Source organism: Perna viridis, chromosome 7 (genome assembly GCF_037379345.1).
Source record: "Perna viridis isolate PV_CMFRI_1.1 ecotype Kerala chromosome 7, ASM3737934v1, whole genome shotgun sequence".
Lineage (NCBI taxonomy): Eukaryota > Metazoa > Mollusca > Bivalvia > Mytilida > Mytilidae > Perna > Perna viridis.
The window spans coordinates 27,317,107-27,342,216 of record NC_142451.1 but is presented as its reverse complement, the minus strand read 5'-3'; the positions used below and the strand labels follow the sequence as shown (position 1 = coordinate 27,342,216).

The 25,110-nt window shown below is 34.2% G+C and overlaps 1 protein-coding gene across 3 annotated transcripts; it reads left to right on the top strand.

Annotated features, from left to right (window-relative positions):
- The first annotated feature begins 6,173 nt into the window (after positions 1–6,173).
- LOC148612093 (heterogeneous nuclear ribonucleoprotein A1-like 3) lies at positions 6,174–24,364 on the top strand. Of its 3 annotated transcripts, none has more exons than XM_088593219.1 (9): positions 6,174–6,329; positions 12,303–12,602; positions 14,113–14,323; positions 15,113–15,220; positions 17,323–17,376; positions 18,370–18,519; positions 20,388–20,480; positions 22,187–22,309; positions 23,346–24,364. In XM_088593219.1, the coding sequence occupies exons 1-8, from the start codon at positions 6,267–6,269 to the stop codon at positions 22,279–22,281; spliced, it is 1,074 nt and encodes a 357-aa protein (XP_088449345.1). In that variant the 5' UTR covers positions 6,174–6,266; the 3' UTR covers positions 22,282–22,309; positions 23,346–24,364. The 3 variants fall into 3 exon arrangements, with proteins under 3 accessions (XP_088449345.1, XP_088449344.1, XP_088449346.1); XM_088593218.1 differs by having other exon boundaries at positions 20,388–20,498; XM_088593220.1 differs by lacking the exon at positions 17,323–17,376 and having other exon boundaries at positions 20,388–20,498.
- Positions 24,365–25,110: the final 746 nt, after the last annotated feature.

The following is a 25,110-nucleotide window of genomic DNA, read 5'->3' as shown; positions in this document are numbered from 1 at the left end:
GATCAACAGTGAAGGTCCCATGTCAATACGACTTGCGGTTTTAAAGTTAACCGAATAATTTCATTTTAGGTCGCGAAATCGCGTAACCAAGGAAACCTCAAATCTTTCTGAAACCTTGTCAAAGAGTACTGCCCCCTGTTTCTGAACAATATGGAGCTTTCGGTTTGCGTGTATCTAAAACGGTTTAAGGATTTTTTTGTTACAAAATTAGTGTTTCCGCTACGGGGCAGATAACTCTGGACCGACAAATGATCACGTTTCACAGGGTGAATTCCGAAGTTTTTCTGTCAGATTGCAAAAGATGGTCAAAATCTTGTCGTGATACGTTGAGAAGCCATAACTGCGGCAAATACAAGAAATACAAGATCTTCCCATTGAAATAGGAAAGACCTTAATTCATAGCAAAAGCAGTACGTACTACCATACATCGTGTACTAAGTTACAGCCCTATGGTCAAAATCTTGTCGTGAGCCATAACTACCGCAAATTGTCTGGCGGATAAAAAAACAATAATCAGAAGAAATATAAGATCTTCCCATTGAAATGGGACAGACCTTAATAAAATCTATCGAAAAAGGCTGATAATGGTTGATCGAATGATATTTTGATATCCCAGATTCAATACGACAAAAGAAAAAAAAATACAATTTTTGAAAATGGCGCGAATCGGCGTAATTTTACTGATTTCAGAAAATCGTCAAATTTGACCGGAAGCATGCATCATGGCATATCATTGGATGTGGAACCATGCTTCTAAGGTCTCACTAGCCACTTCCGGGTCAAATGCCCCCTTCCCCCGTGTAGTACCATAAACCCATGAACCTAGATCTATGCATTGTAAGTGCATTATTTGTGTGTATTCTGATTAAAAGTAGTCAAAATAAAGTTGAGAATGCGTACTTTAAATCCATATATGTAATTTACTACAAAAGTGTATAAATATTGTTTACATGTGTGAGTAATTTGCCTCCATGTTGTCAGTTAGCAGAAAAGGGAAAATGTGGATTTTCAGTATTATTTATACAAGTAAATTTTGATTCTGAAAGTCTTACTTTCCCAGCCTCGCAATGGTATGCAACTTTAAGATGTCATTTGTCCTGGGAATTCAACGTTAAACTTTGAAAATTACTTTTTTTAACATGCAAAGTAATGGAAACGTTATAAGTGGTTAGTGAGACCTAAATTGATTGGAAGTAGTTTGAGTTGTCTATCTTGAACCATATTCGTAAAGATGGCAAAAAAACATTGTCTGACCCAGTTTTTGACCATTAAAACCAATGACCTTGACTTTTGACCTTTGACTTTGGTATTTGTGGGAGCATTTATGCTCCGGATCAAGAATATATATGGTTTGTAGGTACTTTATTTGAAACAAATGAAAAAATGACCGATCCTATCAAAATAGCATTAAAAAAATCAGTTTTTGGGTGATAACTCTTACAATTTTGAAAATACTGAATAGAAAGCTATACTATTCTTGTAGAACTTGTTATTCTGAACATATTTGTCATCTACAGTAGACCTCTATCTGTAACAGTTTGTGACATATTGGCAAAAAACTGCAAAAATCACCAAAAATACTGGTTATGGGCTATAACTTCAAAATGCTTCATTGAAGTGCTTAGAACTCTACATAACGAATGAAGGTCTAATCAAGATGCATATTTTTCATGTTCATCATTTTTTTTTCTATCTCTTACCATTTTCAAGTTTGTCCTCTAACAAGGCCAAGGTCAAATTTCAATGGGAACAAATTGTGCTCCTTTACTTGCTGACCTATTCCTTCACTCTTATGAGGCTGACTTTATAGCTGATCTGATCTTCCGCTATATAGATGACGTATTATCTTTAAACAATCCTAATTTTGGGGATTTGATACATCGCATCTACCCCCAAAGAATGTGAGATAAAGGATACTACAGACACCGTGAAGTCAGCCTCATATCTTGACCTATACTTAGAAATCGATGGTAAAGGAAAACTATTGACCAAGATTTACGACAAACGTGATGACTTTTCATTCAGAATTGTCAACTTTTCTTTCATCTGTGGCAACATCCCTTCAGCACCTGCGTATTTAGTGTTCATATCACAACTCATACGTTATGCCAGAGCTTGCCGAAACTACGCACACTTTTTTGTATCGCACTAGAACTCTAACAAATAGGCTTCTGGAATAGGAATATGTTGCTACAAGATTGAAGTCATCACTACAGAAGTTTTATTACGTCATAATGAACTCATGGATCATTATAGTGTATCCATCTGCACCATGAAAATTGATTTATTCAACGGGTCATAGTTTTTCTTTCCTCGTTTGTCTACTCCGGACTTGACTTTTTATGAGCAACTCGGCGGGTGTTTCCAAAAAATCAGAGGGCGCTTACCCTACCGGTGCACCTGGTCTATGCTCCCAGTTTTAAGTGGAGTCCGATTTGCTCATTTGCTTTCGTTACTTTGTATGTATGATTTTAATTACTTTGTGTTCTTTGTTGTGTATGTCAGTTTTCCATGTCTGGTCTTTGTCCCTGGATTACATTCTTTTGATTACCGCTATAACCTTGGTTCCCCTGATTACTCTTTCAAAGTGACCTTTGGCCTTTGACTTTGACATTTTTAAACACACAACATACCATTTAAGATGAACAGTGACGGTCTCCCTCAAGTCTTTCTGAAACCTTGTCAAAGAGTACTGCCCCCTGTTTCTGGACAATATGGAGCTTTCGGTTTATGTGTATCTAAAACGGTTTAAGAATTTTTTTTTACAAAATTAGTGTTTCCGCTACGAGGTAGATAACTCTGGACCGACAAATGATCACGACTCACAGGGTGAATTCCGAAGTTTTTCTGTCAGATTGCAAAAGATGGTCAAAATCTTGTCGTGATACGTTGAGAAGCCATAACTGCGGCAAATACAAGAATTACAAGATCTTCCCATTGAAATAGGAAAGACCTTAATTCATAGCAAAAGCAGTACGTACTACCATACATCGTGTACTAAGTTACAGCCCTAGATTAATCATACGAGGAGGAATGACCCGGCTAATGAAACTATAATTTTATATAGCCTAGCTGGCCGAGTGGTCTAGGGAGCTGAACTTTGTGCAGGCGGTGTTGCCATAGATGTCACAGCTGTACGAGTTCGAGTCCCGGGGAGGGAGCGACCAAAAATTTCCATCGCAAACTTGACAGTTCTAACATCGTTGGAAATTTTCCAGACCTTTCTATATATATATATATATATATATATATATATATAAACGTCTCTCTCTATATATATAAACGTCTCAGAATGTGACGATCCTATCCGCTACACTGCTCCATCGGATCAAATTGATACAGGGAAGGTATATGAATGTATAGAAGGTATATACATTTCACCTAAGAACAATTTACACACTGTCCTGAACAAGCCTGGTTTGGATTTTTTACCTGGTTTCGATGAAAGGTAATTACCTTTTATACCTTTCTCGTACGGCCTCAGTCTCATGCGTATTTGTAATTTAAAAATAGAATTGTGAAGACTGCCATAACATTCTTTTTATTGGCAGTATGCGTATACTGGCAAAAATACCTTAGATCTCCATAAAACATCGATTGAAATCATGTTTATTGTGAAAAAAAACCAAATCGACCGAAGGGTCGAGTCTTCTCTCCATCATTTCATTATACAAACACCTGTATTTTTTATATTGAAACATTTTTTTTTTTGGATCCTGAGGGGGTGCATTGGGGCGGCATCCAATCCCCCATACAATGGAAAATTTGTCATTTTCATGTGTAAAACTGACAAAAAAAAATCAAAATAAAATGGCAAATAATGACTTAGAACCCTAGCTTTTTTCAGGGAACCCCGGCCGGCACCCCTCCTTTTCAAAATGTCTTCATCGGCCCCACCATGATTTCTCTTCTTGAGCCTCAATCGGTACACCTCAGACTTTCTGGTTACCTCGGAGGCACTAGGCGGATGGATCTGTCCAGAATTTGACTGGTTGAGTTTTTTACCATTACTTTTTCTCTTTGTTCCTCGCTTCGCGCCACAATTCGTGGAAGAGTAGTTGTTCTGTTTTTCTAGTGCTATCCAACCAAAATTTTTAGCGCCATCTGGTGGATAGAACTACTTTAATTCGCGTAAGACTATAATTCCGGCAATTTTTTCAGGAAGAATCTGAGTTAATGGAGTGATCGTAGTGATCGTAATATAACGACTGGATTATTCGGGTTAACTTTCTGCTATCCTGGTTCCCGGGACTACATTCCAGGTATAATACTACGATTAAGGGGAACCATTCGCCTGCACATACCAGAAAGTAGTCCGTAAAAAACAAAGTAGTTCTTAGGATGCATTGTATATTTTTTGTGATGTAGCCAATATATGCAAATCTGGTATCATCTGAAAGCTTATCATGCCAGGTACACACTGAATACAACAGTTTTGAACTCTGATGTAGAGAATATTTTGTCATAGTCTAGATCTTAAGCCCACTGATTTGTCAAATTCCAAAAGGAAAGTAGTATTTTTAGTACCTGTCTACTTTCACTTCACCGTTCTTTCTTAGAAGCCATTAAAGGTATGCTGCAAATTTTATGAGAGAGTCTTTAAATGGTCCCCTCTATGATGAAACCTGTTAAGTTCATTTTAACAAACTTTAAAAAAAAATTGGGACCTTGAAAATTGCTTAATTCAACATAGAAAGGAATGGGACTTTTAATAGTGGTTTTACACCTCCAGGTATTTGCAACTAGCAATACACTCTCATATTTGTATATGTGTAACATACTGAATATTGCGATGGGGAACCTTTCTGCTTTTTTAGTGTAGCGGAAATGGCCGAGTATTTCCGATTGGTTGGGCCTCAGTATAATCTAGGTTGTTGCTATAAGGTCTCTGATTGGTCTATATTTTTGTTTCTATATTTAACTTTATACTTCTGGGTGAACTTGTTTGCTTGCATGAGTTTTTTGAGTCAGACATATTGAAATTGAATATTTAATTTTGATCATTATTGTTTGTCATTTTGATGCTCATTGAGAGCAATGACATTACAGCCTAAAATAGCATTGTGACGTCATAATTCACGGTCAATTTCACACTTACGACTTTTTGTGAAATCGACGCCTGCTTATCAGTTTATAGTTTAAATTCACATATCATTTATCAAGTTGATACTACATGAAATGTGACCAAAGGAGAAAAGGATTTATATAACCACTTATATCTCATATTTAGGGTATTGGTAAATCTTTAGAAATAAAATACACATAATTCTAGAGTGTACTTGTGACGCCCTTTTGATTGATTGTATTCATGTAGTGTATCTTTTTAAATTATATTCTTGTGTTTTTAGATGGCCATCATCTAAAAATTAGACTTGCGGTTACCCTCTATAAATAAATTACTTATACTTACTTACTTAAATTCTTCCTTACTGATTTACTCACCAAATTCATGGGTTGACCAATATTAATTTGGGAGAATCAAGGAGCCAAGGTTATAGCGGTAATCAAAAGAATATAATCCAGGGACAAAGACCAGACATGGAAAACTGACATACACAACAAAGAACATAAAGTAACTAAAATCATACATACAAAGTAACAAAAGTAAATGAGCAACTAGACTCCACTAAAAAACTGGGAGCATGGACCAGGTGCACCGGTAGGGTAAGCGTCCTCTGCTTTTCTAGAAACACCCGCCGAGTTGCTAATAAAAAGTCGAGTCCGGAGTAGACAAACGAGGAAAGGAAAACTATGACCCGTTGAATAAATCAGTTTTCATGGTGCAGATGGATACACCGTAACGATCCACGAGTTCATGATGACGACCATAAAACCTCTGTAGTGATGACTTCAATCTTATAGCAACATAACCTGGGGTTAGGACAGCGGTGCAAAATGCAGTAAGATACTTTTTCCACACTTTTTAAATACTGATAGGACATCAACTTATCACAAATGTATCAATGAAAATAAATGAATAATAATAAATATAAACAAAACAGAACTTTTTTATTTTACAAAAAAATAGAATTCGAAAAAAATTTACTATTTTATAAAAATATTATAGTGTAGTATCCACGATGAGAATATGAAATGCACCTGTTCTGTTCAGTCCGGTTGGTGCAACACCAGTACGCCAGCACTTTGATATCGGACTTCACCGAGAAAATACGAAGTTAACCGGAAACTTGTCACGTGTCTTTTCTGTGTGGCGCGACGATCACACGTGTATATACACAAACAACGCACACAAAGAATTTTCAAAGATGCCTGGATTTGGTGGAGGAGGATATGGAGGCGGTGGTGGATTCGGAGGCAGAGGGGGAGGGGTATGCATGAAGATATACATAACCATTGAAATGAATATCATAGTATTAGTTATCGCATAGACAAAGAAGCGTTGCTCCGACATGATATGTTGTTCAGATCGTCGTTATCCCTTATGGGATTCGGCAATGGAGATATTTGTCGTTATGACCACCATCGGTGGTGGTCAAAACAAAAAAATATCTGCAGCGCCGAATCCCAAAAGGGATTACAGATCGTCGATGAATTTTTTAAGTCTTTATTTTCGTGCCTAGGCTAAGTATTGAGCCATTTGATTTTGAGGTGACCAGGCAAGCTCAATGGAAATTAGCTTCCAGAGGCAGAATAATTGTTGGAACTATTTTGTACTAAAAATGCACGATACAGTGGAGTGGAGGTGTAATTCCATTTGCCATCTCTATACGTGCCTAACCCCATTGGAGGTCCAGTGTAGGAAACTTCTGTTATGGAACCCACTGCAAAACCATTTAAAACATGCTACTTCCCATGAATAAAAACACATTTATTTGAAAGATCTTAGATCAGCTTCTGAAAAAGCTTGGCATGGCAGGCCTGGATTTTTAAACACAATTACCCTCAATATTGGATAGCACATTTTTGTGGTCACATATGACTGACCTATTAGCTGCGAAATCATAGCTCTTGATCTTTTTTTTTTTTTGAAAATACAAAAAAAAATAGTTAGAGCTACGTTTCGCAGCTACTGACCTATATGAACACTTACATTTGAAATTCATAAAAGAAGTCCTTGGAGTAAATAGTAAAACTACTAACATTGCATGCTTAGCAGAACTGAAAGGAACATCTCTACATCTAAAAGTTCAATTGAATACAATTAAAATTTTTAAACCGTATCCTTAACTCCCCTGATACACTAGTGTACGAAATGTTCAGAGAAGTTGAAAACAACAACTTGTGGATGTCCCATGTAAAAAATATACTAAATAAAATACATTTTTGTCGTCTTAACTTACAACTTAATAATCTTCAATTTTATATCAAAAGAATCGAACATAGACTACACGATCAGTTTAAGCAAAATTTAGTAGGCTCAATAGCTATGTGTGAAAAACTCGTTTTTCTGTAAAATATTTATTCCATCTAAAAGACCCCCATATATTGATTTATGTAAATCTAAAATAGAAATATCCATCATCAGTAAATTTCGTTCGAGTGCACATGCACTATAAATAGAAAGGGGTTGGTACAAAAACAGAGAGAGAAAAAAAAACGTATATGTAAATCATGTGATAGTGGGAACATAGAGGATGAATATCATTTCTTCTCGGTGTGCACCCACTACGCCCCGCAAAGAAATCAATACAGAATGAAATTGGACAACCATAATTTAATTTCTTCATCAAAACCTCACCTCACACCAAGAGACATCACATACATCTTAAACAGTAGCTCTATAAAATACTAAAAATAACTTATCAAATTCATGAGTGAATGGTGGAATCGAAGGTCAATTTAATTTAAACAAAAATTATATTAATATACAATGTTAAAATTGTAGATTAAACTGTTTTGATCAGATTTACACCACTGTCGCACCATGGTCATAAATTAGTTTATATGTGATGTATATTAAACTGTTCTGTTTTTGTTCATGCCATAACCATTTACTGTAAATGTGTTTGTGCAAATGAAATTGTCTATAATGCTCCAGCCCCAATCTTTTTGAACCATTCCATAATAATGAAATTAACCACTCTAACAAAATAATTAGTGTAGCCAATACTTATATTGACTGACATAACAGTAGCAAACTAATGGCCTGGCCGACCTATGTCTTTACAATGTCTCATGCCATACAAAATCAAAATTGTTTGGTTTGTTATTTGGGCATCAAATCCTTTTAGGAAAAACAAGAAGATAAATATTATCTTACACTGAAACACTTCGATATTAATCCAGTTTGACAACATTCCTATGTACAATGATCATGCATGTAGGACACATGTAAATATATTGTGTGAATATGACCTGATTAGATTCAACATATTGTATTGCTAAAATTCAGTAAATGAATTGAACACAAGTTAACACAACTTTCAGAGGTCCTCTTCATGAACAGTGGCATAGTGAGGACCAAATCAGTGTGGAAGTCTTTCATACATGTAGCACAGGAAAGGGGATGGCTTTATTTTGGCTGGTTTTTATTACAAGCTTGTTGAAGCCTTGGCTTCTTGAAATACAGTATAGCTATGTCACTGCATAATGAAATGAAATTTACATACATGTACTGTATTTTGGTGGGTATAATACACATATTTTTATGTAGAAATCATTTCTAGAGCATGGGTGTGTACTATAAATCAATACATGTATATATGATTTGGCCAAGAAATAAAATTTTGTAAGAGGAAAAAAATAATGTAAACTAACCAGAAATGAAATGTTACTGACCGAAAGTTTATCTAATAATCAAATACATCTTAAAGTATTGAATTTTAACTCATATTGTCTTCAAGTCATGTTTAAATATCTTAATAACATGTTTTTGTACAATATTTCTTTATAATAAAACATGGTTCAAGTTTAAAATGAAACAACTAAAAACCGAAAAATAACTACATCCTTTTTTGTCAAACACTCATTATTGAATGCTTTTGCAACTGAAAATGAATATTTTGAGACTTATGTTAATGTTTCTGACAATTTTCTGTCGTAAAAGTGTGTTTTAAAATGAAAAAGTCATGAAATTTGAGTAACAACCATAATCAGAAATGTTTGATTTTCCCGACTTTTGATTTTGTTTTATTAGCCATTTCATACATTTTGTGTCAATTTTGTCATGCTTCAAAATTAAAATTATCCAATTCATGTAGTTTCTGATCTTTACATAATAATAAAGTGTGAATAGAAGTTTCTTTCCTTCACATTTATGTAGAAAATACCAGGTCAAGGTAAATGAATTGACCGATCAAGTGCAAAATATCAATCATTTGTCTTACAAAATTCTACTCCAATCTATGTCTAAAAAAAATTTCATGTTTGGACCTTCAAAATTGAACTGTGCACAATACGTAACTGCATATTGTACACACCAAAATACAGTATATCATGTTTACATGTATGTACATATACAGTCGAACCTCGTTAAGTTGAAGAGACCAGTAGAAAATATTCAAGTTATCCGAGGTTCAAGACATCTGAGGTGATTTGTAATCCGGAAATAAAATCTTTCCGTCATTGTCCTGGTATTTTTAATAGGTGTTTTTCAATATATTTTGTTAATAACATCGATTTTTCGAATTTTTAATCTGTAGACTTTCCAATATTTTTATTGTGTCATGTTATTTGTTTTTTTTTATATATATAATTTCGTTACTCTGATAATTTAATAAAGATAACGAACAACTTAACAGTTTTCAAATTTTATTGACATTTCTTAAGTATGCAAGAAGGCAAACATGTTATACAAATATGACATACACATGTATACAGTACTCACAAATAGGGACAAAAACAACAAGCACTATTCATATTACAGTTTTCAATAATTACACAAAGCCATACATACAAAATACAGATTCACTCGCCGCGTTGCGGGACGAACTTAGTCCTGTTGCAAAGTCCCTCGTGAGGGTTGTCTGCTTAGTGTTGAGTTTTTTCTTCAGTTGTTTCCTTGTAAAGTAGTCATTCAGTTTGGCAACTAGTTGAACACAGTCTTCTGTGTCGTCTTGGGCCTCGAAGTAGCTCTGGTAGTTTTCTGTCATATCTATCATAGAAGCAAGCATTGGAATGGGCTTTTCTGGCGCATTCGGTTCATCGTCATCGCTGTCTTGCTCTGTGGTAGTTTGTGTGTCGGTGATCTGGTTGATGATATCGTCATCAGTGAGTGGTTCCGTAGTAGGGATGTCGCTATCAACATTGGTGTATTCTGTGAAATTGATTCCTGCGAGTTGTGCGAGAGGTATACCGTCGTCTTCTTCCTGGGTAACGGTTGCCATGCTGTCAGTAATAAAACCTGCATGTCTGAAGCAATTGCTGATGGTAGTCTGGGTAATGGACAGCCATGCTCGTTGTAGAAGTCTGAGTGCGTCAAGAACTGTCAAGTTGAAGTCCACTTTCTTGTGGCACATGAAATCTGCTTTAACATTACTCTCTTTCTGTAGTGTACCTTCAGGTTCTGAATGATGCCTTGGTCACAGGGTTGTGTCTTACTGGTTGTGTTGGGTGGAAGAACTACCAATCGAACATTCTTTAAACCTTTCACTTTTGGGTGGGCTGGGCAGTTGTCTATAATCATGTCGATTTGACGTTGCTGTCGTTGAAACTTCTTGTCAAGTTTGGTGATCCATGCAGTGAAGGTTTCAGAGGTCATCCATGTTTTCTTATTTGAGTCATAGTCCGTGGTAATGTTTTCACATTCTTGAAACATTTCTCGGATCCAGACATGTTAGTACACACCATCAACGTCAATCTTTCTTTACTGCGTTTTCCACTGCTACAATCAGCGCCCTTGAACTCTAGGGTCTTTCCTTGTAGTAGCTTAAAAAATAAGCCAGTTTCATCAGCGTCGAAGATGTTATCAGGTGAAAATTCTGACATGATGCTGTATAACTCAGTAACCCATTCATTCATCGCTTCGCTTTTATCGTCAACAGACTTAGCCTCCCCGAATATTTTTTTTAATGTAATGTTGTGTCTTTCTTTGAATCTATTCAGCCAACCATTGCTGCATTTGAAGTCAGGATAATTTAGTCGTTTGGTGAATTCCTCTGCTTTAGTCACAAGCATTGGTCCAGATATTGGCAGGTTTTGGTCTCTTACATTGGTAAACCATTTCAGTAACATCTTTTCAACGTCTTCGTAAGAAGCGGCCCTCATACGCTTTTTGTCTGGACCAAAACTGCTTTGCTGGTATGCATCTTTAATCTTTTCAGCATTTTTATCCAAGTGAACAAAGTATTGGCTGGAACTCTGAAATTATGGGAAATTTCAGACTTTGTTTTTAAACCTCTCTCTACCTCTATAATTGCTTTGTACTTTTCTTCAATAGACTTTACATTCAGTTTACATTTAGCTGATCTAGCTATCCCACTGGTTGAGCCAGTTCCTTCACTAGATTGCTCAGCTAACATCGTGAACTGTTTGAATGCAATAATGCATACTCCCCCTTTTATAGAAACAACTAATTATTTGACACGTGAACTGTTGTCAAAAAATAAAAGGGCCGATTTGTTTTATCTTAATTAATCGTCCATAATCATTGCATTATTATTATATTTATTTAATATTATCAGCTTGGTTAAACAGATTTGTTTCTTCATTTTTGTACACAATATCCATTTATCAAATACACTAATTGACACTTGGCTAATCAGGTCAGCCATTTAAATGTCAACAGGTGAACTATACACGTGCTTCCGCTAAACGCTATACAAACAAACAACAATTAACCTTTCACTGAAGCCAATTAAGGTAACAAAACAATCCGATTTCACACCTATGTGTCAACGAATATTTAATTGCCTAAGTTAGAGACATCAGGGTTAATTTGCATTATATAGCAATCAGAGGGACTGGGTGAATACCTCGAGTTATCCGGGGTTTCGACACATCAGAGGTTTTAATGCATTATGTAAAGGGAGCTTTTGCCGGGACTGACAGATTACTTTGAGTTATCCGAGGTTTCAAGTTATCCGAGTTCGACACGAGGTTCGACTGTAATGTAATTAGAAGTTCTAAGTCTGTTTGGTTCTGTTTTTTTGTTAGGTAAATAATGCTTTTGTTAAAATGAAGAGCATTTCTTAGCAGTGAAGACTCTGAGAAAGAAACCTTACTTAGTTTTCTTCATAAATGACTGTTGATCTCACTTTACAGGGCACATAAAAGAAGAAAAATGTTCCTTTTTTTCAGTCATGTAGTGTTAGCAACATGTAGATCACCAGCTTGAATGTCCTAATATAACATTTATTTTTGGCTTTTCACTGGTGGCAATGTGTTCATATTTTTTATGATAGGGCAGACGAGGTCCTCCAAGAAAATTTGCCGAGTCAGAAGATCCAGAATCAGAACAATTCAGGAAGCTCTTTATTGGCGGACTCAGTTATGAAACAGATGAAGAAGGACTTAAAGTTCACTTTGAACAATGGGGTGAAATCACAGATGTTGTTGTGATGAAAGATCCACAAAGTAAGAGGTCAAGAGGGTTTGGTTTTGTGACCTTTGGAGAATCTGCCAACGTGGATGCTGCACAAGCCAGTCGTCCACATAAAATCGATAACCGAGAGGTGGAAACTAAAAGAGCCATGCGTCGAGAGGTATGTCGTGTATTTACATTTTGTATTTCTTTTTATGGGGGTATTTGTAATTCTTTTTATTGAACATTGTGGTACATTTTATGTATAAATTTTTGTACTTATACAGGATGTGAAATACCATCTACATTTTTATAATCTGCAGTTGTGTACGTCATGCAAGTTTCTGTACAGTACACCCAAAGAGTATAGATTCTCAAACTCCCTTTTTGGGGTCACCTTTATGAGTGACTCCAGGAAATTCCCATAAATGCCACAAAAATCCAGGAGTGATCTTGGCATACTTCCTCCAAAAAGCTGGGAGTTTCATTATTGCCCTGATTATCCTTTGAAGTACCACCTACATCCTGTCTTACCTGTCAGGTTAACATGATTACAATACACAAGGTGATAAAATTCTTGGGAGTGACTCCGAAATATTCCCAAAAAGGCACTAAAATACTCCCAGATAGGAGATCACTTGGAGGATTTTAGGAGTGGACCCTGAAAAACTCTGTGATCCACAGGACACTGAAATAAAAGTAATAGAATCCTCCCTCTCTGGGTGTACTGTACTTGCAGGGATTTCTGAAGCTGAAGCATTTGGTGACTACTACAGTTGACACAATTAAAAAAAAAATTTGATCAGCATTTACAATGTACATGTGTACCTACATTCTGTATCATTAACAGTAACTGTCTAACATAGGCATCGTCATGAAGCTTTCTGGTGCATGTTGCTGTATAATGTTTAAAGTCCTTATTTGTCCACTTTAATACAATGTGGGGCACTTCAAAATGTATACAAATATGAATGAACATCACATAAAATGTTTATGGCTTCTGGAGGGGATCCCCATTTTCTTTATTTTACTACTTACACTGTATCACTGTATGTTGGCTTACACATGAAAGGGGGTAACAATTTACCAGCGCTTTGTTGCATCACGATCTTTTAAGTTGGTATCCTGGGATCGATTACGATTTAGCGGCGATGACAGCCAAAAAATTTGTTTCTCAGTCACAAATGTATTTATCTGCTGTTTTGAGGACTTAAAATTTGCTAAAAATGTAAGGGACAAAAGTTAGTCGTAATCCATGGACATGACTATATGTCATTATTTCATAATTGGTTGAAATACATGTATAAATGAAATAACAGATAGAAGACATGTCTTAAAAAACCGCAAAATGAATCAGATTTTTAGCCAAGAATCATGATACATGTGTATGTATCATATCAAGACAGTATAGAATTTGTTACAACCCTGTAATGGCTTATAGGCTCTGCTACACATGATCTGAAAAATTCCACATGACAAAAGCTTTACTTACTTTTTTCATTGTACTTGCACGTGCATTACTCATAACAATACAAATGTTTCTTCCATTGTACTGTTCTAATTTGCATAAAAAGGCTGGGTTTAGGACCAAGTGTGAAGAGATGTTTAAAAAGCTTTGAAATATTATATACCCTTTGTACAGGAATCATTGTGACTTGTATTTAGTTTTAAAATGACTGATTATTTTCAAGGATTCAGGTGATCCAGATGTGCAACAGACTTGCAAGAAACTGTTTGTTGGTGGCATGAAAGAGGACACTGATGAACAGTCCATAAGAGAAGTGTTTGAAGAATATGGTATCATCAAAGAAGTCAATGTTGTCATGGACAAAAATACTGGAAAAACAAAAGGATATGCCTTCATTGAGTTCGAAGATTATGATTCAGTGGATAAATGTGTTTGTATGTGTCAAGGCAGAATACCCTTTTTTACTTAGAAAGTGATTACAAATTACTTCATATTAAAGTACTATGAAACTTTAAATTTTAAAATATTATTTCAACCAAAATATTGCTGTGGGTTTCAATGTATTGTGTTGTTTAAAATATGTGCAAGAAATAACACTGATCCATCATGTATTTTTCAAGAAAATTTGATTTATTGTGATTCATTTGAATTATATGTCTTTCTTTTTACTGAAAAATAAGTAAGTAGACATGCTTCTATTCTACACATTTGTTTATTTAACAGGGCTTCAATGTAAAATGTATGGCTTTGCTTAGCCGTCTTGTGATGTTAAGTTCCGTACCTCAAATAGATAGGTTGGGATTGGGATGCCTTTTCACCATTTATAAATAAGGCCGAAACAAGCATTTTATGAAACTATACACTGCTTCGTCCTTGAACAATTTTCAGTGAAATTCAAATTCAAAAGTTCTGAAATCTTGGGATTCTTGCATACATAGTGGCTGTAATCGACACAATATAATTTGAATTTTGTTTTTGTTTTTTGTACTGTATATATAAAGGACCATAAGGTAAAGAGGTACCGACTTCAATTTTACATTCATTTAGAAGCTATGTATGACAATTAAAATTAAGTGTTGGTTAAGATTCTATGTAGTGTCCATACTTTCCTGTCTGTTAACCTCTGTGTCATAAAGCTGCACTAGATGAAGCCTTTTATGAAGAGTTTCTAACTCTAGAGTGGTTAAAAAATATTTTTCTTAAGTATAGGATTTGTTTTGTAGTGAAGAGAAGCTTTGTTGTTGCTGGTAAGAATGTAGAAGTGAAGAAAGCTAAAAAGAAGGAAGAAGGTGGAGGTGGGGGAAGAGGAGGCAGAGGAGGAAGACAACAAGGTAAAAACACGAGGCATTCCAAAATTTCAGTCTGTTTGGGATGACAAATTTTGTATTCCTCAGAGTATTGTAAATCTAAACATGATTTTTGCATTTTTTGATTTTTGATTTGTTTAAATAAGCAGTGGTTGGAAACACAAGAGGCCATAGGCCATTTGCCCTTTCTAACTAAAAGTGTCCCACTCACATAATAGAAATTTAAATGGTATCTTAACACAATTTATTTTCTTCCCAGCCACTGAATAAGTGGGAAAATTGGAATTTTTACTGGCTAATATGTTTCATTGCAAAATTCTTGAAAATTGATTACCATCAAATTTACAATGTTATACATTTACGTTTCCATGTCACACTTTAAAATTTCATACAAAATGATCTGAAACACAACTGTATTGAATTACTGTGCACAAATTGGTAGGTGAAAAAAAATACTGCTGATCAAATACAACAATGTTCTGTTATGTGTTTACAATTCATCTAGAAATTAGTATGGAATGGTTGAAATATTTCCTTTTTTCTTTTATACTTTAAATGTGCAGAACAGTTGGTAATTTTGTTACAATGCTATGAAGGAATCATGATGCATTGATAGTTTGAAGTTGGTGTCTTATGTAATTTAATGAATATAGGTCTGTTTGAGTTGTACAATCTTCGAAAAAAAAAATATTTAAAAATTCTTTTGTCAAACTATTTCAAATTTTCAACTGCAAATCCTATTTCTACAGAACACACGAATTCTAAGAAATAATTTCAGAATTTTTCTCATCTAACAAAAAATATTCCTGTTAGGCTTAAAAATTTTAATTTTATAATATTATTTTATATTTATTAAATATAATATATATTTATCATTTATTGATTGCCTAAGTACTTGGAGTACTATTTGAATATTCAGACCAAAGAGTCATGTGACATCAACTTATTATACCCCACGCAACGAAGCTGCAAAGGGTATAAAGTTTTTGACCCGTCTGTCAGCCCATATTCAGTTTTCTGGACTTTTTTTTAAATGCTTGCAGATATTGACATGATTTTTGGTATACAAGTTGACCATGATAGTTTACAGGTCAAGTTTAACTTTCGTTCAGCTCCAATGATTTTTTTTACTGAAATTATGGGCATTGACCTTAGCAAAATTCACAGAAATGACAGTTTTCAAGACTTTTTTTTCTAAATGCTTACCGATATTGACATGATTTTTAGTACATAAATTCACCATGATAAGTTACAGAACAAGATGCTAGTTGGTTTGGCCCCGATGTTTTTTATCGAAATTATGGGCCTTGAACTTAGCTGAATTCACAGAAATAACCGTTTTTCAGACTTTTTTCTATAAAACGCTTGCAGATTATGACATGATTTTTGGTATATAGGTTCACCATGATAAGTTACAGGTCAAATGTATGTTTTGTTCTGCTACAATATTTACTTTGGATACTTAAAACGCAAAGAAATCGCAGTCTGGAGTTCAAATAGCCTACAGAGTTTGAAATGATAGCCCACCCGACAGCCCTAGACAGCCTGTTCTGCAATTGGGGGTAAAAATTAAATTTCAACAGCCCAGTGGTCTTGCTATTTTTACAGGTGATTGAGATTACCCTTTTCTATTTTAGTAACGATTTCTCGGTATTACCTCATTCATGATGGAAGTTGGGAATCAAAACGACCAAGTAACATTACATAACCATGTGTTTCGAGTGTGTTTTCACTCAATTTCTGCAGGGAGTGTGGTAAGCCCTTTTGTGGGTCAAATCAAATCCCAATGGCTGATTTTTATTAATCAGCCAATAGCGATGATGCTTATAAAACAAAAATATTGACGGAAAGGGAGAGAATGATTTTTTTCAGGGCTGATAAATTTCAATAAGGACAGGTAACTATTTGATGTAGCCAGCCTTGTTGTCTGGCAGATTTTTTCATAGAGTTTCCTACCCTGGAATAACTGTTTCAAATAATTGTTTTGAAGTACGATTGTGTAAGAATTTATTTTCAAAGATAAAAGTCTAATGCACTAGAATAATGATTCAGATATTCATTACGATAATTACTACAACAACACATAAAGGTTTCCATTTTTAGCTTTAAATTTTTCATAATTTTAGGTGGAGGTTTTGGAGGTGGTGGAGGAGGAGGAGGAGGAGGATATGGTAATCAAGGTAAATAATGATTCTACTGGGCTTTGTATTGAAGTGAGAAAGACTTGCTACCCTTGCATTCTATAAGTTACAAATTTTTGACAAACTTTACATTGGAATATAGGGTATCAAAATTGAAGACTTTTTCAATAGGTCATATGATATGTAGGGAGAATATTCTTAGTGGGTTTTCACTCCATCATCTCAACTCTCTGGAAGGAAGAATGAAAGATTCTCTCTCACATTCAAAGCTGGTGATTAAATTTCTGATTGAGATTACATATCATTTTAAATTGTTCAAATCTACAGATTACATGAGAAAAATATACTTTTTTGATAAAAACTTTTTCTCCGCTTTCTATTATAAGATTAACTTGAACATGCTTGCTTAACCCCACTGTAGAAAATCTTGATTTCAACATCTCAAGTGGAGTAATGATTTTTTTAACCACTTGTTACTGAGGAAGATTATTTCCATTAACTTTATTCCGCATTGTAGGAATAACATGTATAGACATCTCAAAAACCTGCCAGTCTGATGGTCCTGATCGGGAAGGTCTGATATTGTGTCTGACCAAATGTCGGGTTAATTATTTAACTGTTAGGTCCAACAATATACTTTTTAATTCTGCTTCCATAACAATAAGTTCAGTTTCATGGTTTTATAAGTTTATTGAAGTTTCATTTGAGTAAGAAAATCTGTATTTAGTACAACAGATGTGACAAGAATCACTATTCAGGTAACTTTGTTTCTTCCCAATAACTATATCTAACAGCGGTCATGATTGGCACAGATATTTTCTTTAACCAATCATCAAGTTTGATATTTATGACTTTCTTTAAGTTAGTAAATATGTCGTTACTCAAGTATGAGTTCCAAGTTGAAAATACAAACACATTTGACAAGCAGATTTGTTTCCAGTCTGACAGAAACTTCCAAGCTGCTAGTCCTGATGTCCGGTAATGTGTCAACAAGTTTCTAGATATAGGAAGTATATTCCATGTTTGTTTCAGGTGGTTATCAAGGAGGATATCAGCAGAACTACAGTAGTGGTTATGATGATGGAAGTGGTTATGGAGGTGGTTATAACCAAAATTACAACCAGGGTTATGGTGATAGTAGTTACAGTGGAGGCTATGGTGGTGGTTATGGTGGAGGACAAGGTAATATAATTATAAGTATAAAGGTATTTTTCTTATTTAAAGTTCCTTTTTAAAGTCATCTTGGATAGTCATTGTGATATTTTAATGTTTTGGATTTCAGTTTGAATATTTGACACAATTATTCCAGTGTGGGAAACCATTTTTATTTCCCAACATGCCATACTGGCTAGTGGAATATTGATCTTGCTAGCCATATAGAAATTCAACTAGCGGATTTTTTGGTTTTTTATGTGTACTATCATCTGTTTTCTCTTGGATTTGACTGTCTTCTGCCTTCTTTTTCTTTCTTCAACTATCTTTTGATTTGTTTCTAAATTTATCAAAAACTTTCCCTCTTGTTGAACATGTTGCAGTTTTTCAAGTACTTAAAGTACTCCATGTCTGAACTCTTTTTTTTAAAAATAAAATTATATTTCAACAGATTCATCATGAAACAAAAAAATGTTTATCATTTGCTTCTTGTTCATTTTTATTTTTACAATAAACAACTAATTTGCAAGATAACATTTCATAAATTACCAAGACTACTAATACGAGATCGGGACTGTCGTGTAGGTTTTGGCACATCCTGGTTACCGGAAATTAAAATGGCAGATCGTAAACAATGCTTTACAAGTCAATAAAATTGTGCAAAATTCACTTGACATATACAAGCTAAACTTCTTAATTGTAGGGAACATATTTTTAAGGTATGATGTTAAAGGATGTTTAACTAAATAACCTGTTGGCTGGTTAACTTTCCCTTGAACTTGCCAATCAAATGACGGTCGCCAAATTGACGAGTGTAAGCTAAGGAGAACTCACCAAATCTACTCGTATTTGGCGAGCTGGCAAGCGGTGGTTTCCCACACTGTTATTCATATAAAAAGCTATCAAGAAGACAGCGGTAAATTGAACATATTTGTGAGTTGTTCACAAGTGTTTGATTTCAGGCATGGGTTTATAAAAAAAATTAATTTATTAAAATCTGTGTCAGATTAGTTGAATATAAGTTGAGGAGGAACTTTAAAAAATTCTTAATTTAAAGCTATTATACAAACACAAAATCATTGTAGTTGTATTGACACTGTTGTCATTTCTATTTTCTTAGGAGAGTAGAAGCTGTTTTTTTGTGCAAAAACTTGCATTGTAAGTAGGTCTTCATATCAAACTTTTTCAGCAAGGTTCATGTTGCTGAAGAGGGGATGATATTGCTTATTATGGTGTTAAATTGGGTCAAAAAGGGCATTTTAATGTGGAATAATGGGCCAAAAGGGACAAAAAAAATAAACATTTTCCAGGCTTTTGGACAAAAAAATCAGTAAATGTGTGTGAACCTGCAAGATATTGTGTTACAAAGTTCATATCACAAAAGGAATAAAGTAATGGCCTTTATCATTCAGTAGTAGATGAAGCAAAAAGAGGTATAAAAGAGGGGGGTTTCTAACATTATCCACACATTAAGGAGGTAGACCTGGGGTAAGGGACATAACACTTCGAATCAGTAATATGTTTGTATCATATGCAATGTCATCAGAGTCTTTCAAGCTTTCCTTTGAAACAGAATATCAGTCCAGGTTACTTTGATGCTTGCTTACATGATGTTGGTATAAAATGGTGAATACAAACATTCCAATGATTTGTAAGAGTTGTGTCCCTTACCCTAGGTCTATTACCTTAAAATGAAACTTTGGATGTGTATTGTCAAACTTTCATTTGCAGGGGCATTAGATCATCTATGGTTCTCAGACAGATATGTTTATTTGGCAGCCCTTCTTGAATGTAAAGCTATACAGTTGTGTTCACGGGGAGTATGAGGGGCATTACTTTGTCTTGTTTAACTTGACCATGTGATCAATCAACTCCACAATTTACAAATTTCATTTAAGGTGGTGACTGGAATCAAGGATTTGGTCAAGGTTATGGAGCATCAAGTGGAGGTGGTCCAATGAGAGGAGGTGGTGGATATGGGAACCAATCAGGTGGTGCGCCCTATAACAGTGAGTACTGATAGAAGCTGAGGCAACTGCGACTATTACCGATTATGCTTTCATTTCAAATATTAACTCTAAATTTTAGTTTTTTGATTTTGCATAAATTATAACTAACCGGTTCATAAGGGTTTATCTATAGTTAAATTTCAGTTAATTGTATGGGTCGTATTGTTGGCTTTGTCAGATATAGTATGTATATTTTTTTTCAAGTACTGAAGTATTTGACCTACTTATGGCTAAGGCCATTTTAGTTACTGTCAAATCATAATTTGTTGTTAGTAAGGTATAATTGGTCATGTTGCTATTGGTTCAGCTCCAGGTATTCAATTTTAGATAATTGTATTTATTTCACATCTCATTATGTGCTACATTGTATATTTACCGGTGTGTCAATATGTGTGTGTGTACTTCAATCTCAAGTATTTTTAATTAGGAGAACTAATAGCCATTTAAAGTTGAAAGTTGGACAAACTTATATTTGCACTTAAAAATGACATAACAGTTACTTCATGGATGGCATAGTTCAAATGAATCACAATGAAGTGTAAGTGTTTGTAAGAATCAGGCAAAATAGGAAAAACCAGAAACATTCATGTCAAAACCTCACCAATCAGACCATGTTACATTATGTAATATCACTCACAGATGCTTTCTCTTTTTTGAAAAGACCATTATTTGATCTCTGCGTCACTGGCTTTGCTCAGAAATTTTTTAATAGAATTTTAGAAAAATGATGTTTTTGACAGAGTTATCTGCCCTTGAAATGTTCATTTCTGTGCATTTCAATGAAATTATAACTCAATTAGCCAAAATGAAATGGAAATATTATCTTTTTTCCTTTATTCTGATGGTACAAATAGTCAAATTACACTATCAAAATGATGTCTTTTTTCCTTTTTTCTGATGGTACAAATAGTCAAATTACACTATCAAAATGGTGTCTTTTTTCCTTGATTCTTATGGTACAAATAATCAAATTACACTATCAAAATGATGTCTTTTTACCTTTATTCTGATGGTACAAATAGTCAAATTACTCTATCAAAATGATGGGTTTTTTCATACTATGTTTCATCTACTGCCTGATTTAGTCATATTCTGTTGAAAAAATATTCAGTTGATCGATGTTACTTTGTGCACACATCTTCAAATGTTTTCTGAAAAATCAACATTTATGTGGTAATTGTTTTGATTTGTTTTTTTTTTTTTGTATTTTGTTCAAAGATTCTTAGTCAGTGATCTTATTTCATTTGGCTGTGAAAAAGTCTCATTGACTAGTTTATTTTGAATCTCATTATCTGATGTCTTGGACAATATCGTAAACCTAAATAAGCTTAAAACTACAAAGATTTCAATCTTATTCACATCGGTAGATGATGTTATTCATGTTTTTACAATCTGTGCCTTTATTCACTAACCATTTGCTTGAGACTAGTAATATTTGATGAGGGGAGGCAGAAATGGGAATCACTTTGTTCAAATATAAATTGGAAATCATTGACAAAAAGGATGGGACTAGTAGCTGAAAAACCACTATTTTCTCACTTCAATAAACCCCAGAATTTTTACTTTCCAATGTCTGTAAAGAGGCTTTAGGTGGAAAACCTAATTAATTTGGCAATAAGATCTTTTTTTACTATCTCTCTAAAACTAATCCTTTGTCATCATGAAGTTGATTATTTATGTTGGAGCAGGAGGTGGAGGATATGGCCGAGGAGGTGGTGGAAGAGGTAGAGGCCGAGGTGGGGGCGGCGGCAGCGGCGGGGGAGGAGGTGGTGGATACAACTGAAGTAATATCTCCTCGTTGTTGTTATCAGGTAATATTCAATCACTCTGTATAATCTGAGAAATTACAAGAGAGAAGGGGAAGATATTACTGAAGAGTAATATCCCCTTATCATTGTTAGCATTAGTTGTCAGTTACAATATAATCAGAGAAATACATGGTGTTGGGGAATAATATGTAATAGTTAGAGACATAGAACAGACTACGGAAGTAAATAAAGTTAAGTAGTGTATTTATTGCTGTAACTATAAAGAGTTTTAAGGTCTAGTATAATGAATATTTGCCATCATTGACTGCTGTCTGACCATTAGGCAAACAATATTTCACTTTTTTTCTAGCCTATATAAGCTTTTACTATACTTTTGCTTTAGTGCTGTATGCACATCCGTTGTATGTCACAGGTTGTGCATGAGAAGAGAAATTTGTAATTGCCCTTCATGAAATTTTATAAGTCTCAAACTTGAAGACTTGCTAACAAACACCCACAGCTTCATCATGCAGCCATGGTAATTTTTTATCTTCCTTTTAGAAAATTAACAGATACTTTGGTTATAGTGGCGTGTTATTCTTTTGGTTGTACAGTTTATACATTTAATCAGATGAAACGAGTACATGGGACAAAAATATGATTCTTCAAACACATGATAAAAATTCCTTCACCATGATATTGATAAGTGATCAAAGCTCTTTATATTTGGCTTTGTCATTTCTCAATTATCAAAAATCTATTAAGAAACAAAATAAGGTGTCTATGGTCCATCTGATGGTCCTTATGTATAACAGAGATTTAGTTCAGTTTTTAATTTTACCATTTATTCATTGTTTGCTGTTTTATTTCTACAATTCTTTTTAGCTTTTTTTGGCTAGGTAGGTAGGGATTCTGTAGAGAAAACATAGGATATTTCTTAGTATTGTTTGGGGTAGGTAGGTAGGGATAAATGAAACAAATTCATATAAACGGAAAATTCATGTTAGGTAGGAAAACAGCAAACAATACCAAATTTTACTTTGTTATTCATTCTGTGTTTACTGTAAATAACTTTTTCTCCAATCTTACATTACAATAGGCAGGTTTTTAGGCAGCTGGCAACCATTATTGGTATAGGCAGGACAATCATCATAGGATTTAGGCAAGACTAGGATTTCCATTTCAACAACTTAAGACAAAACTCCTTAAGCAAGTCAAGACATTCAACATATTTGCCCAAGTTAGGCAGGGCTAGGATATTCAACTCAAATGCTGTACATAAGGAAGACTACCTGTTAACTTGCCCAAGATAGGCAGGGCCAGGATATTTGAAACATTCATTGCTGAACATTACATAGGCAATCCTTTCGCCATGATAATTCTTCAAGTTTTGGCATGATACAATTTTATACATCAAGGCGATAGGATCCAGGAATAATTCTTATACATTACTAGCAAAACGGATTGAAAGATATCAAATTCCTCTGGTTTTTAAGTGTCAATTCTTCTGACCTTTGGAAATATTAATAGTTTATATTGCATTATTGGAATCAAAAATAGAATTTTATAATTTTATACTGATCTACTACAAAATATATTTTTTATTGGATAAGGATTATGACAAACATTATCTCCCCCTAATTGAATCGTGTGGTTTTTTGGCTGTTTTAGTATCATCTATTGATAAAGATGTACACAAGCCTAGTCCAGTAATGTTCATTTACATATATATACCTGATAAACTACTTACCTTGGGTCTCATATTCTAAAGTAGATGAAATTGTTTAAATCTATATTTATTATACATAGCCAGTAATTGTTATTTACAAGATCTTTGTTAAAGAATCTCATTTCAATAATAGATCTTGCCTATTAAATAACTTGATTTTTTTATGTCTAGCCAGAATAATGGTTTTGATCATGAATTAAAATAACCTGCTTGAAAGTCCCCTTTTCCCTTTTACAATTTTATATTGTCATCTTTTAATTTTTGTTGTGTGTGTATTATAATAAGTAGTAGAAAGTGAGACTTTCCTAAGTTACATAATTGTCATTCATTTGTGGATAGCTCATTGTCATCAGTAAAACTGTATACAAATAAAATAAAAATTGAATCAACTTCTAAATATAAATGTTGCCATGTACAGTACTCTTTTATATATGAATTATTTTAATTATAAGGGAGGTTAAAAATGAATTATTTCAGACCAGTTAACTGTTGACTGCAGAATTTGAATGGGCAGAGTCAGATGTGTTATATCCAGTTCTTCAAAACTAAATGAACTTAAGCCCTGAAAAAGAACTGAATCCTGTATTGAAATATTTTGAGTTCACATGGACCTTTTGTAATATCTTTCTGTGGTTTCATTATTTTTCATGGGGTACCAGTTTTTGTGGATTAATTTGGTTGTGTAGAACCATGAAATAAAGAAAATCTTGATGATTGGATATAATTGTCGATCTAAGAAGTGGCAAAAGCAATCCAGAGAACAACATTTTTGTGTCCTTTGTTTGAAGAAACTGCTAATAAATTGTTTATGTGTCCTAAATGGCAATGGGCTGCCTCAGTTATATCTTGTCAATGTTGATCATTAATAGATTATTAGAGTTATGTTCAATATATTCAGGTTTCCATCTTCCAGTGGTAAACATTTCTCTTAAGGTGGCATTTGACACATTCAGGTTTTTATATAAGGCCACAATTAATAATTTATTTGTTTCCACTTGCCTGACCCTACATCACAGAATAAGGTAGGAAGTTTTCTTATTCAAAAGTACATAGTATGTGAGCCATGTGGAGAAATGAGGTACAAAAAAAATTAATATAAGCAGGAAAATCAATAGGGATCATTTTCAGTGGAAAT

Bases quoted from the DNA above. Each gene is read 5' to 3' on its own strand.
- LOC148612093 (XM_088593218.1), top strand. From the start codon at position 6,267: ATGCCTGGATTTGGTGGAGGAGGATATGGAGGCGGTGGTGGATTCGGA. The intron at 14,324-15,112 runs GTATGTGTCAAG...TTTGTTTTGTAG, and splicing joins TTCAGTGGATAAATGTGTTT to TGAAGAGAAGCTTTGTTGTT. The intron at 17,377-18,369 runs GTAAATAATGAT...TGTTTGTTTCAG, and splicing joins AGGAGGATATGGTAATCAAG to GTGGTTATCAAGGAGGATAT.